General features: G+C 41.1%; 1 protein-coding gene across 2 annotated transcripts in view; it reads left to right on the top strand.

Moving 5' to 3' along the window:
• LOC138625694 (cadherin-18) overlaps positions 1–12,750 on the top strand; it is a 143,862-nt gene that overhangs the window by 106,207 nt on the left and 24,905 nt on the right. For both annotated transcript variants that reach the window (XM_069706794.1, XM_069706793.1), the window contains exons 5-7: positions 6,994–7,161; positions 8,499–8,686; positions 9,048–9,301. In XM_069706794.1, coding sequence (XP_069562895.1) covers positions 6,994–7,161; positions 8,499–8,686; positions 9,048–9,301 — 610 coding nt within the window. The remainder of the gene's footprint in view (positions 1–6,993; positions 7,162–8,498; positions 8,687–9,047; positions 9,302–12,750) is intronic.

The following is a 12,750-nucleotide window of genomic DNA, read 5'->3' as shown; positions in this document are numbered from 1 at the left end:
CCTTTGAGCAGAGGCAGGGCTAGATGTTTCCTCTCTTATTCAGACTTTTATAATAAGACGAGCTAACCAGCGAGGTGCTGCAAATTTGCTGTGCGCTGAAGTGACAGATAATTAGATGGTATTATACGCATATTTCTCAAAATGTCTGGCTATTCCTTTAAACATTTTCCAGTATGTAAATGGTGTAAACAGGCAAGAGTTTCCAATAATAGCAGGGTGGGTCACCGAGCACCGAGGTGGTGCGAAGGCCCGATTTTTAATGCAAGGAATTATTAAAATTGTTCCAGTAGAACAAGGGTTTCCAACCTGTGGCTCGCGAGCTGGCAGTAGCTCGCCACCTGCTGATCCCAACGGAAGATGAAACACTGGATTTTCCTAAATCTGATATTAGAACGCTTTATTTGACCATTTACAAACGAGTTTGGCCACACAGGCATTGCGTGCACTGCAGTATGCATTTAGGCTACATCTGTGTAATTGTATATATATATATATATATATATATATATATATTGTATATATACCCTGCCACCTCATTGAAAATGTAAAGAAATGCAGAAACTAAGCATGCACGTGCTGTTGAATTTCATCTGTTACGGTACAAAATGTTTGTGTTGCGTATCAATTTGGGGGTTTTCACATAAAAGAAGCTTATTCGGCTGCTTTGGGTGGAGCTCAGCTATGTGACTGAACATGAGTAGCTCTCAGACACTTTCATTTTGTCGAAGTAGCTCTCAGAGGGAAAATTAAAAAAAAGGTTGGAGACCCCTGATGTAGAAGGACCCCCCCCCCCAAAAAAAACAACAACAACAACAACAACAAAAAAACCTCCTGCTGCTCATGTTGTGATCTGCCTCTGGATTTTGTTCAAAAACAAGCAGAAGCACAAGGACGACAGAGATTTAACGAGTCAGACTGAACCTTTTACTCCTCAATGAGTCACTCCGGAGAAAATGTGAAAATAGTGCGTGGATGGAAAAGCTCTGTCACTTTCTGACCAGAGCTCTGTTACAATGACATTGAAATATAAGTAGCCTGACGTCGCACGCCCAGCGACATGCTAACTGTGTTAAGAACATTCGCTGCAATGGAAATTACTTGATTACATGGTTTGCAAATCTCAAAACTGCAAGCCAGCAAATTGAATAAGAGCTTTTCTACATCTCAGCAAAAGTACATCTGAGATCGGTGGCTGCATTCATCCTTTTTTACACTCGGGTCGTAACGCCTGTCTTTCCCATCACTACCGTGCATCTGTCACTTCCCCGCAGAGGCATCAAGGCCGTTCCCCTCGAGTCTCGTAGTCGAATGCCCCTCAACCCCACCTCGCATCTGTGCTCGCTCACACACACACACACACACACACACACACACACACACACACACACACACACACACACACACACACACACACACACACACACAAAGACACACACTGCAGTAGAGAAGCCCCAAGTCCCCTCTGCATCCTAAATAGGCTAATTTCTCTGCTGATCTGGGATTTGTGAGTGTTTGAGTTTATTGGAGGAGCTGACACAGATCAAGACGTTTCTGCAGTTAATGGATTAAGTCTCAGCTCTTGGTTGGATGAAGGAAAGAAAAACTTTCCCAGACATTTGTGGTGTACAACTCGAACAGTCCAACCAATTCCTCACTCAAATATGTGATCCAATAAAACAATTTATGTTTGTAAAGTTATTTTTTTTTAAAAGCAACCGTGTACTCTTATGATTTCTTGGATTATTACAGATGCTTTTTGCTGATGTTATCTACCTTGTCTCCAGAGATGCTTTAAGAGTGCAGACACATGAGGATAACATCGTATTGGATGGGCCCCCCCCCCCAAAAAAAAAACAAGATTCCTGAACCTGGAGATTGAAGAGCGCTTTAGTAATCTCCTATAATCCTTTTTGTTCACCCAGGAGATTGTCCTCCTTTAGAAGTTTCCAGCCAGACAAAGAGGTGGATAGTGTGATGGTATCAACTCTAATAGACTGGGGAGGTTGAGTAAAAGGCTAACCACCTCACTGTGTCAAATGGGGCCCGGGTTCAAGGAAGTCAGCTCTTTCTCAATTATTTTCTAAATTAACTGACGAGCTCCATAGAGATTGAGCAGAAACTGTCTGAGGTGTTGCAGCTCAGAGCTGGTCGGCGAAGGGAGCTCAGGGGTACAATCTTTGTGTCAAAGTACTGACGTACCTCTCAGGTACTTGGCACTTCCTTAAGAATACCCCGCCCCTCTTCCCGGGCCTTTTTCTGTGTAGTCAAAGAATTTCGTTCAAGAATGAATGCGGCTCAGTGATTGCATGTTTGTAACGTAGCTGCCTCGCATCAGCTGCGAAAGTGTCGTCGCGCATCACTATGGGGCGTTCTCTCGATTGCCTGTTCGATTTCTAAATGACTGACGGCAGATCATTGTCACGTCTGTGGATAGAAGTGAATATCCACAAAGAGGAAAAAGCATCATATTTTTAGTGTGTGCTCTTTTTTCCTTTAAACTCAATGGTGTGAAATACTGCTCAGCAGCGATGCACCTTCGTGAGTAAAGGGGGTAGTAAGAGACTGGAAAGGTCAGGCTGTCTGCCTTGGTGTGGTTTTAATGGAAAGTGTGGCCACTTGCCAGAATCTCTGTGTCTCAAGGACCTCGGGTTAAGTAATGCTAAGATTGGAGTTAATAACAAAGGACTTCCAATAGAGTTTGCAGAGCCTGCATCATTATAAGGAAAATAGCTGCAAGCACTTTGATTAGTTTCAAAACTGAGAAAACAGCAGAACCATGCTGAGACCTGGCATTTGAAAAGAACACGGGGACAAAAATAAAGTGCCTGCATTCTGACTCTGGGAAATATCTTATAGAGCCGAGAAGAGAGTTTCTTTTCCCACTGCGTCTGAAAGACGGCCACAATGTTTATAACAATTTTATAACAATGATTATTTATTTAAGTTCCTTTTTAAAATGCTTAGGAGATATAAAAAACAGATTAAAAAATTATGTGTACACTTAAATGCACAATTTAAACCTTATGTATTTTTTAAAGAAAAATGTATTTTAATATTTTATTTTTCCTGCAGCAAAAACACTTCCAGGGTGTGTTTAAAAAGTGAACACACATCTACCCAGAAAATCACAACAAGTCCAATATAAACGCTGGTGTTCATTATTTACACCCACCTTGGTGTTTTTTTTTTTAACCTGTTTTATTGCAATTTAAATTGAATTGTATGAGTTTTATGTAACAAACCTACAAAAAAAATAGTCCAATTGCTATAAAAACCCCTGAATAAGATCTGGCCCAACCAACTTCACTTCAGAAGTCACTAATTAGCTCATTAACATCCACCTGTGTGCAGTCAACCTGTTCTACCCTGCACCTTCAAAGTGGAAGTCACATGTCATGTGAATCATCCATTTTAACTCCAGTAATGCAATAGAGCAAAAAAAAAAAAAAACCAAATGGGGGTGAATACTTACACAAGGCCCCCGTATGTGCATTTTTAGCTCCATCATGTCTAACAGGGAGAGCAGCAGAAAGTTAATATGTCCTGTCGACTCAGCCAGAGTTCAAACAGAGCACAGTCTGTCACTGTCTGCTTAGCATTTGAAAAAACAGACCAGCGCCAAAAGTATAATTCACTGCCAACTCACGAGTCATTTCACTCAGATTTAATTAGGGTAGTCACTGAGCTGGAACTATAGAGTTAAGATATATAACCTCCATTATTACTTTCAAATCAAAAAAAGTAATTCTAGTATTGAACAAATGTGCACAGGGAACAATGCAACAGTGCAAATGTAGCTGTTAGAAAACATTTTTATATGGTGTCAGAGAGGAAGCTACCTGGGAGCCCAAGTCAATTTATTTGCTTTGATATCTTTTGAAATAAAGGCTGCCTCACTCGCTGCCCCACTTAACAGTTGTTTCTTTTGCAAGCAGAGCAAATAAGCCCAGAATGACACCACAGAAGCACACTATCAGAAGTCGGTAGATAAAACAGACTGAACCGCCGCAATATTGCTGAAAGTACCTCGCGAAAACTAAATAATCTCATTTGTCTTGATCTCACATCATCCAACGTGTGGTTTCTCTGAGACCTTGAAGCAGAATGCGAGGACATTCAGTGCCGTGACATTTGTGGAGAACTTTTTTTTGTTTTTTGTTTTTTCTACCAGTGAGGTAATACTGCTCTTTTTATGAAAAAACAAAACAAAACAAAAAACAGTCTAAAAGGCATGAGCCAAGAGAGAAATACAACAGCAGGAATCAATGGGTTAGAGTTTATTCATACCGCTGCAGATGTAGCAGTTCAAAAATCCTTGTTCACCGTTCAGTCAAAGACGCTTCTTAACCATGTCAATTTTATATTCAAGGTTACACTGGGATTACAAAATGATCTATCATTGGGGCAAATCTTGAATGTAATTCGCGGCACACTCTGACTCCTGAAACACCTTTTGCTCGTAAAACGTATTTCAGTTAACTCTGACTTTTGGATTCCTCTATTCCCCTCTGCTCTGTCATGTTAGTTTTGCCTTTTGGTTGATTCACAGCCGGTGAATTAACACTAACGGTGTGTGGGACCGGAGCCACGGCTCCGTGTGACAGATGATGTGTAACCTAAGATCCCCCGGTTCATAATACCGTTGACTGCCTCGCTCCTTGACCCACTTTTAATGATTATTCAGCTTGAGGCGAGTGGATTAGTCTACAGAGAGGAAAAGAAAGAGGAAGATGACCCATTGTGTAACACGGCTATCGCTGACTCTTTTGTGAAATTTAGGAAATCATAAAACTGCATACATTTTTTATTTTAATGGAAGCTGCTGAGGTTTGAATAAGAAATTGTTTGCTAACGCAATAATCGTGATAAATGATCATTTACTTGCTCAGTCATCGGCATCAGTGCTTAACAATGTACTTCAATCGCATTTTGGGAAATGTAGATACGTTCTAAATGTTTTAATAGTTTCTACAATACAGTTTCAAATAAGCTGATGAAATACAGCTGATCCATAAAACGTATAGAAGAACATTGGGGGGGGGGGGGGGTATCTGCCCCTGTAGCTGCTGGCTTCGTTCTGTAGTTCACTATAAAGACCAGCTAGCTCAGTGGCTACATCATTTCGATGGGTTGCCAGATAGTTGTGGGAGGCTAAAATCCAATTAAAGGCAGGACACTGTGTGAAACACAACGGCTTTTCATTTGAAACAAGGCCTTTTAATTTGAAATACTCAGTGTGCACGCAGTAGTTGCAACGACGAAGTAAAACTCCTTCATTTTGGCGGTTTTCGCCGCCGTTTTGTGCTTAAACAACCGTGCCAGCCACCCACGTGGTATGACTGTGGAGTAACGGCTTCTCAAAAGAATTATCATCGATAATACGCATCTCAAGGGGGTCACCTGAAAGTCTGATAGCAGCGACATTCAACAGAGCCCCGAGCTCCCAACAAGCGTTGGAAATATCACCCCGACTGTATAATATGGAGATGTAAAGCAAAAAAAAAAAACCTATCAACCAGCCACAGTGTGCTATTTCTTCAGAACTGTTGGCACATGAACGTTTAAGCCATGATAGAGGGTGGAGGAGGACGCACCAATCAGTGTTGTTATTCTGGGGGTGTTGAGAAGCTCTGCACTGTTTGCTTTACATATATCACCAGTAATGTTAACCAAGAGATTTTGCATGTCAAAACAAAGCAAACATATGTGTGTGAGCCGTGTTTGTGATAGAAGTGTGAATGCATTACATTTGGATTCATGTTGTAGAGTAGAAGCAGTGGGAGTGGAGTAATGTACCACAACAAGTCGGTGTCCATGGCTTCTTCACATAAACAAATAGCAAAACATGGATTATAATGTGGTTTTAATTTGTATAATGATTCACATGAAACATGTGATAGGCACTTCCCAGTGTAAACACAGACCACTTCGGATAATGATACATCTTCCACTGGGGGTTGCAGTGACGCCTTGATTCATTCCCTCATTTCCACTCGCTGCAGGAGTCAACAGCAGCAAAGAGCATTCTCACCCCGTGATCAACACCATGCAATCTACGCCCAGGTGCTCCTAGACAGCCATTGTGTATTATTGAAGGGTTCACAAGTTCACGAGAACAGAAGCTTAATGGCTGCCTGAGGGTCCTGGCTCTGGGGGAAAAAAGCACGATTTACGACAAACACTGCATGCAACAGGTGGACCATATTAAATCAGGCTCCATGTGTTGATGGGGTTTCAGGAGCTAAGATGGCCAAGTAACCCTCAAGCACCGCAACACACACACACACACACACACACAAAACTAATATAGACTAACAGACATGTTACGGCCGGACGCACACACAGACAAATATATGTGCGAGACATGGACCTATTACATTCAATAAATCACCTGGCGCCCAGCAACACAGAAGCAAACGCCGTTCCTATCTTTTTAGCTCCTTACTGTATTACAATTCAGCTGCGCGCAGTTTCCCCGTAGTGGACGGAGGTGCAGTCATATATCACCGAGTTAGCATTGTGAAAGTTCATGGCTGTGTTTTCATAGTAATAGATTTGACAGAGTGGGCACCTCCAGAAAGTTGCATTCTGCACCAATCCAAGGTTGCATAGTCATTTTTTTGAAATATAATGAAAAGTGAGGAAATGTTAACCTTGGCAATGAGAGAACAGGAGATTCAAAGATGAAAGAGGAAAAGAGTTATAGTTGAAGTCTTTAAAGGGAAAGAAGTATGCAATGCTATGTGAGTAGTCCATAAAAGCAAAACAATATATATATATATGAGGACAATAACAGCAGCAATCATCTCTTTTCATGTCTTTGTCCATATCCAAAGGATCATTTTTTTGGTCTGTTTTACCAGCGTATTATGTATATTCTCAAAATGGCACGAGTTATTCTTCAACTAACTGATTATCCCATTTTATACATATATTTTATATATATATATATATATTTCAATCTTAAATGGTTTGTTTTGTCCAATCGTGCAGGAATCATCAGGACTGCCTTAGCCGACATGGACCGGGAAGCCAGAGAACACTACACTGTTGTTATCCAAGCCAAAGACATGGCAGGCCAGGTTGGAGGCCTCTCTGGTTCCACCACCATCAACATCACGCTGACAGACGTCAACGACAACCCGCCCGCGTTCCCCCAAAGTACGTAACGGAACACGGCGGAAGACGGTAGTCGACCCAAACGCCACGTTTTAAAATGTCATTGTCATTCTGTTGCAGAACCATCCGCGGAAACCGATGGTTGAATTAATAATGACGAGGTTGAAACGATGTCTAAAGATAGATGTGTGTTTTGTGCGTTACGTTTATGGAACAGGAAGACAGCACACTGCATTCGCCACGAGTCAATTTGAAAAGTCTTTGCCGTCAGAAAAAAAAAGTTGCTTTCAGGCTTCTTTGCTAGTTAACTAGTCAGAAATAGCTAAATAACAAATGGTCATGTTGATGTCTTCTACTTACCTAAATACATTAGCTTTTATTGCATTGCATGACCAAGTCGGCTGTAAATACAATCAACAGCTCTTTTTGGCCTTGAGCAGAGGACCTCCGTTACACCTGCCTGAGGCACTTACATTACCGGAAGAGTATTTATTAGAAGAATTCCGTGTTTGGTATTTTTTATTGTGGAATTGGAAAAATGGCAGGTAATTAAAAAAATATTCTAGCATGTTTGCACATGAAGGACAGAAAGGCTGACTATCCTTTACAGCAAGTTTTATTCTGCTCAAATAAAAGGAGAAAACGCAACATCGGAGTTTTTAGAATTTGGGGCGCCAAAATTATTTGAATTATAGTTTTCATCCACACATTGATTAAGTGCATACCAATCAGTCTGTTCAGAAAACAAATCATAGATTATTTAGGCTCCCCCTCACACTGTAGACCTATTCAGCATCCCTCACTGTGATGTATGACACTTACTGTATGACTCAGCAGTCTAGTATTGCAGTCAGATTTTCCATAATTGGCTAAATTAAATGAGCATTCATCAAAACCCTCTGTTTTGCTGTCTGGATTTTCTCCATTTTAATGATAAATTTAAGTAATGATAAAATTGTGATTCTTTGTCTTTGAAAGTGCCTCATCAAATCTAATCCCCCCCCACCACCCACCGCAGCTCTGAGTTGTTGTTGGGTTTTTTTTTCATTTGTGCTGCAGTGAAAAACTATTTCAAAATCATCAACATTTTCGGAATAATCTTCTGCCTCCGAGTTTGATCTGTTCCACCGCAGCGCCACCAACCTCAGTTTAGCATTTAATGTCAATTGAAGCACTGCAGAGTGTTTTTAATGACATTCCCTCAGGGACAAATGGTGACAGAATCAAATTGCTTAGCTAAGCCCTTTTTTTTTCTTCATCTTTTCATTTTTTTTTTTTTAGGAGAACATTTAGACAACCATGTGGGGCAGAGGAAGTTGGTGATGTGCTTTTGCTTCTTTTTTTCTCTCTCTCTAAATGGATTTTATGTTCGTCCACAGAAAATTACCAGCTGTACGTCCCTGAATCAGCTCAAATTGGGAAACCAGTAGGGAAGATCAAAGCCAACGATGAGGACCTCGGAGTCAATGCAGACATCAAGTACAGCATCATTAACTCTGAGGGGGCCAACATGTTCTCCATATCCAACGACAGAGACACAAGGGAGGGAATCATCAGCCTTAAGAAGGTGAGTGCACTCTTCTTTCAAATCAAAGCTGGTATCTATCTTTGGAAGATGAGCAGGGAAATATATATATATCAACAATTTACTGTTTGATTGCAGACTTAAATGTGAGTTTGAGTTTTGGCCTCTTGCAGTGATGTAGAGCATTGCTTGGATGAGGAGGTCGTCATTTTGTTTGATCGTTATGCAGGAAGTAGTTAACGGCAGTAGTACGTCTTAAAAGACAGCAGTGCGTTAGTAATTAGTTCGACACAGATTTTACTGCTGAGTAAATCCAGTTTTTGTCGACTGGTGGTAACGAGGACGTGTAACTGATTCGTGTGCTAACCTTACGGCCCCCCTGTGGTGCCCTTTTCCCCGACAGCCCCTGAACTACGAGAGAAAGAAGACCTACACGCTCCAAATCGAGGGCGGGAATACACATGTGGATCCTCGCTTTTCCTATCTCGGTCCTTTCAAAGACATCGCCACCCTGAAAATAACAGTCGGGGATGTGGACGAAGCGCCAGTCTTCTCTATGGATTACTATATCATGGATGTTTATGAAAACGCGGCGAATGGCACGGAGGTCGGCACGGTAACGGCTCGAGATCCCGACAGCAGGAACAGTCCTGTCAGGTAAGATACTCGAACTCTATAAATGTGTAATATTCAGATGGAGAGCAGCTCTGGAGGCATTTTGTCTTAATGGTTTTTGGACAGCGGAAAATCGACACGATTTGTCGCTGAAATTCTGTACTTATGGGGCAAAAAAAAAAAAAAAGAGTAATTTTGCACCAAATTTTTATACCCAATCAACATCAGTGAGTTAGAATAGTGTTTACTACAGTTGAAAAAAAAGCCTTCTGAAACTTAAGTCTGGAAATTAGTGCCTTTATGTGTAAGACCATTTTCTTTTGGCTTAAATGGATTTCAAAAAATTGGTGTCAATAAGTTAAAGTATCGTTCAGGAACGTTATCAAAGTCAAGATATCAGTATCAGAAACATGTTTAAAACGATACCCAGTCCTACAAACGTGCCCACTGAAGAAGCAAAGAAAGGAGGAAGAGAAAGTTAGTAATGTTAGGAAACATATTTTGTTGCTGATGAGCGGCCAATGTAACTCAAAAAACATATTTTTTTAGAAACATGCCACTCTTTGCCACACGGATTTCTTAAAATATATATATAAAAAAAAAGCCTGGTTACAATTTCTGTTTTTATTAGCCTACCTAGTAAAACATATGTTTGGCATACAAGAAACGCTTGCTTATTTATTTATCTTTTGATCAGAGTCAGCTTCTTTTTTCTTTTTTTTTTGCCTGCAAGATTACATCACCCAAAGATCTAAGGTGTTTTGGTTGTTGACATTGAGATTGAAGTCAAATAATATGATTTTGTTTTTAACTACAATTAAAATTGACATGTCATATCTCTGCCCTGTGTAATTGTATGTTTTAGATAGGAATTTGAAGTTGAATAATATATGAAACAATACGAGATAATGAGGTTGGCCATGTTGAGGCTTTTCAGGTGGCTTAGATTTTGTCTGGGGGTCGTAGCAGTGTAAAGCATAGTGTGAAATACATGTGCTGTGATATGTTTAATAGTTTCTTGCTTGTTCCTAATACTATACATGTCCTAAAGGCTTTCACAGCGTCGCCAAAAAAATAAAAAATCAGCTCGATGCATAATGAATCCGAAGAAGAATGAATCCTTCTTAGTTTTCGCCATCACCACATTGCTGATATTTTGACTGCGAGCTCGTGAAGTAACCCGAGGCAATGCAACTGCTCAGCACGTTTGTATGCACTCTAAACACACTCTTATGTGCTGTTGGAAAAAAAGATTGATATTAGCCCTAGGCAGTGGACTAATCGTAGGTTTTCGCTCTGAACAGGTACCTCGTTTCATGACACTCCAGCAACTGCACTGCTTGTATTAATTTGACTTTTCTCTACAGCCCCCAACATAAATGAATGAGTAGCAGTAAACATACAGTGCTCATCAGATGAAGCACTGCTAATTTAACAATAAGAAGCCAACCTTTTTTTTTTTTGCTGTTTCATGCTACAGGATTGTCGTAGAAAGTCTTGCCACGGGCTGCAGAAACTAGGGGTTTTCTAAACAGCCTTAAGCACCTACACTTATGAAGAGCAATGCACATTATTTAAGTAGGTGGTATATTATCGGCCTGCACGCAAGCAAATCAAATCATTGTCATTCTGATCATTTCAGCCTCTGGTTACATCTGGGACGTAGCGGCAGACAAGGTGTGAGAATCAAAACCCGGTTCTGAGGGAGGATTTTTGTCACAGGGGCAGAAACAGGACACAACCTGGGGACTATTTAGGTGTTTCAATGAAAAGGCTCAAGTATTATTTACTCGAACCCTCGAAGTTGTTTCACCCGATAGACAGAAATCTTCTTCGAAGTCAGCAGGCAGTAGGAATCAGGATTGTCGTGCTCAGGCTAACAAGAGTCGACTGCGAAGTGTCAGTGATGAACAAGCCTCAAATTCCCAAGGGGCCTGTTTGGGTCTCCATTTGTGAATGTATGGACAAATACTGAGGGCAGCGAAAAATGTATGATCGCTGGTATCAGCATCCGCCTCAGGTGGGTCGAGTCAAGCACGAGTTTGTTTGGGGTTTGTGAGACATTTCTCAGCTGCCTCAGCTTGGTGGTGTAGAAAAATCCACGTAGGCGAGACGAGACGAGAGACCTTGTTAGGGTTCGACTTTAGAGTGCGCCCATACGGCTATTTGCTGGAGGTAGACGCACCAATCGGAGACTCCGTATGAAGCAAAACTCATCAAAGACAGAAAAGGGGAAAGGAGGAAAGGAACAAGCAGAATATAAACTTGCAGAAATGTGTCATCTTTGACCGCTCTGCCTGCGGGGAGTCTCTTTTAATGGAGTCTAGATTTAACAAGTCTATGTACAGTGGATTTTGATAAAGACTTTATTCATGGTGGTCCTAAAATTTTTTTTTTTAAATCACCCTTTTTATGCGTCTCCAACAAATACAATGAAGGTTTGTCTTCTTGTTAACGAAGTCCAGTATTGATAATTACAAATGTAGGTGTGCTAAAGCTAAATCTGGTCTGTTGTTGTCTGGATGGAGGAAAATGCCGGAAAATATCTGACAACTTTTCAAACTGGAGGGTTGTTTTCCGCATCGAGGCATTTAATGAGGGTGCTAGCAAACTATCACAAAAATAAATGGTACAAAACCTGAGAATTGTTTGCTCTGTGTTTCTGTGAATTGTAAGCCAGCTTCAGCATCGTCCATCCTCAGTTCCATCCTCTTTGTTTTACACATTAGCGCATTACACCAATATAAGGAACTTTTGTGAGCTAGAAATGAACACGCATCGTACGTTCGTATGGCAGTTGAGTCTCACTAGCTTCTTGCAGAGGAAGGTTGACAGAGGAGAAGATAAATGATGCTGCAGAGCTGTTAGCCAAGGTATTGATTATTATGAGCCATTGGTGTTAGCCACAACAAACCAGTATTCATCAGCTATTATTACCAGCCTTGAAATTCCCTCTCTAGTGCATCTCTCCCAGCGACGGCACCGCTGTCCTCCGTGGTTTGTATGAGGTGCGCTGTGCGGTTCTTCATGATGAATGATGTATTATTTCAAATGGGAAAAAGACACGGGGTAAAGATTGATTCTTTGATTCGTGTCAGAGTCTTAACGCGTTGCGAAAGATTTGTAGTAAACAAGAAGGCAATCTCCATATGAAAGGGTTTCCTCGCTGTCCTGGTGGGATGCCTCGCCCATCCGTACATCACTCCCGGTGTTCACCACATAAAGAGGAAGGCAGTGGGAAGTATTTTCCATGACATCCACTTGAACCCAGAGAAGCTAAACAACTCCGCCACCGCCGCTTGTGTCGGCATCAGAACATTAAAAAAAAATTAAAAAAAAAAATCGCGGCAGGGATCAGTATTTGGCTCTCTTTGATCATCAGACGTCCGCCCATGCGAGCGATGAAATGAAAATATCACTGAAGTGACATTTGAAATGATGAGAAATGGCGTGAAATCGACATCAAAATAATCAAACGAGGCCTTCCTGGG

The sequence above is a fragment of the Brachyistius frenatus genome, unplaced genomic scaffold (genome assembly GCF_029030835.1).
Source record: "Brachyistius frenatus isolate BFR_SWC_R1_liver_20210118 unplaced genomic scaffold, ASM2903083v1 Contig_65, whole genome shotgun sequence".
Lineage (NCBI taxonomy): Eukaryota > Metazoa > Chordata > Actinopteri > Embiotocidae > Brachyistius > Brachyistius frenatus.
This window is presented reverse-complemented; position numbering and strand designations above follow the sequence as displayed.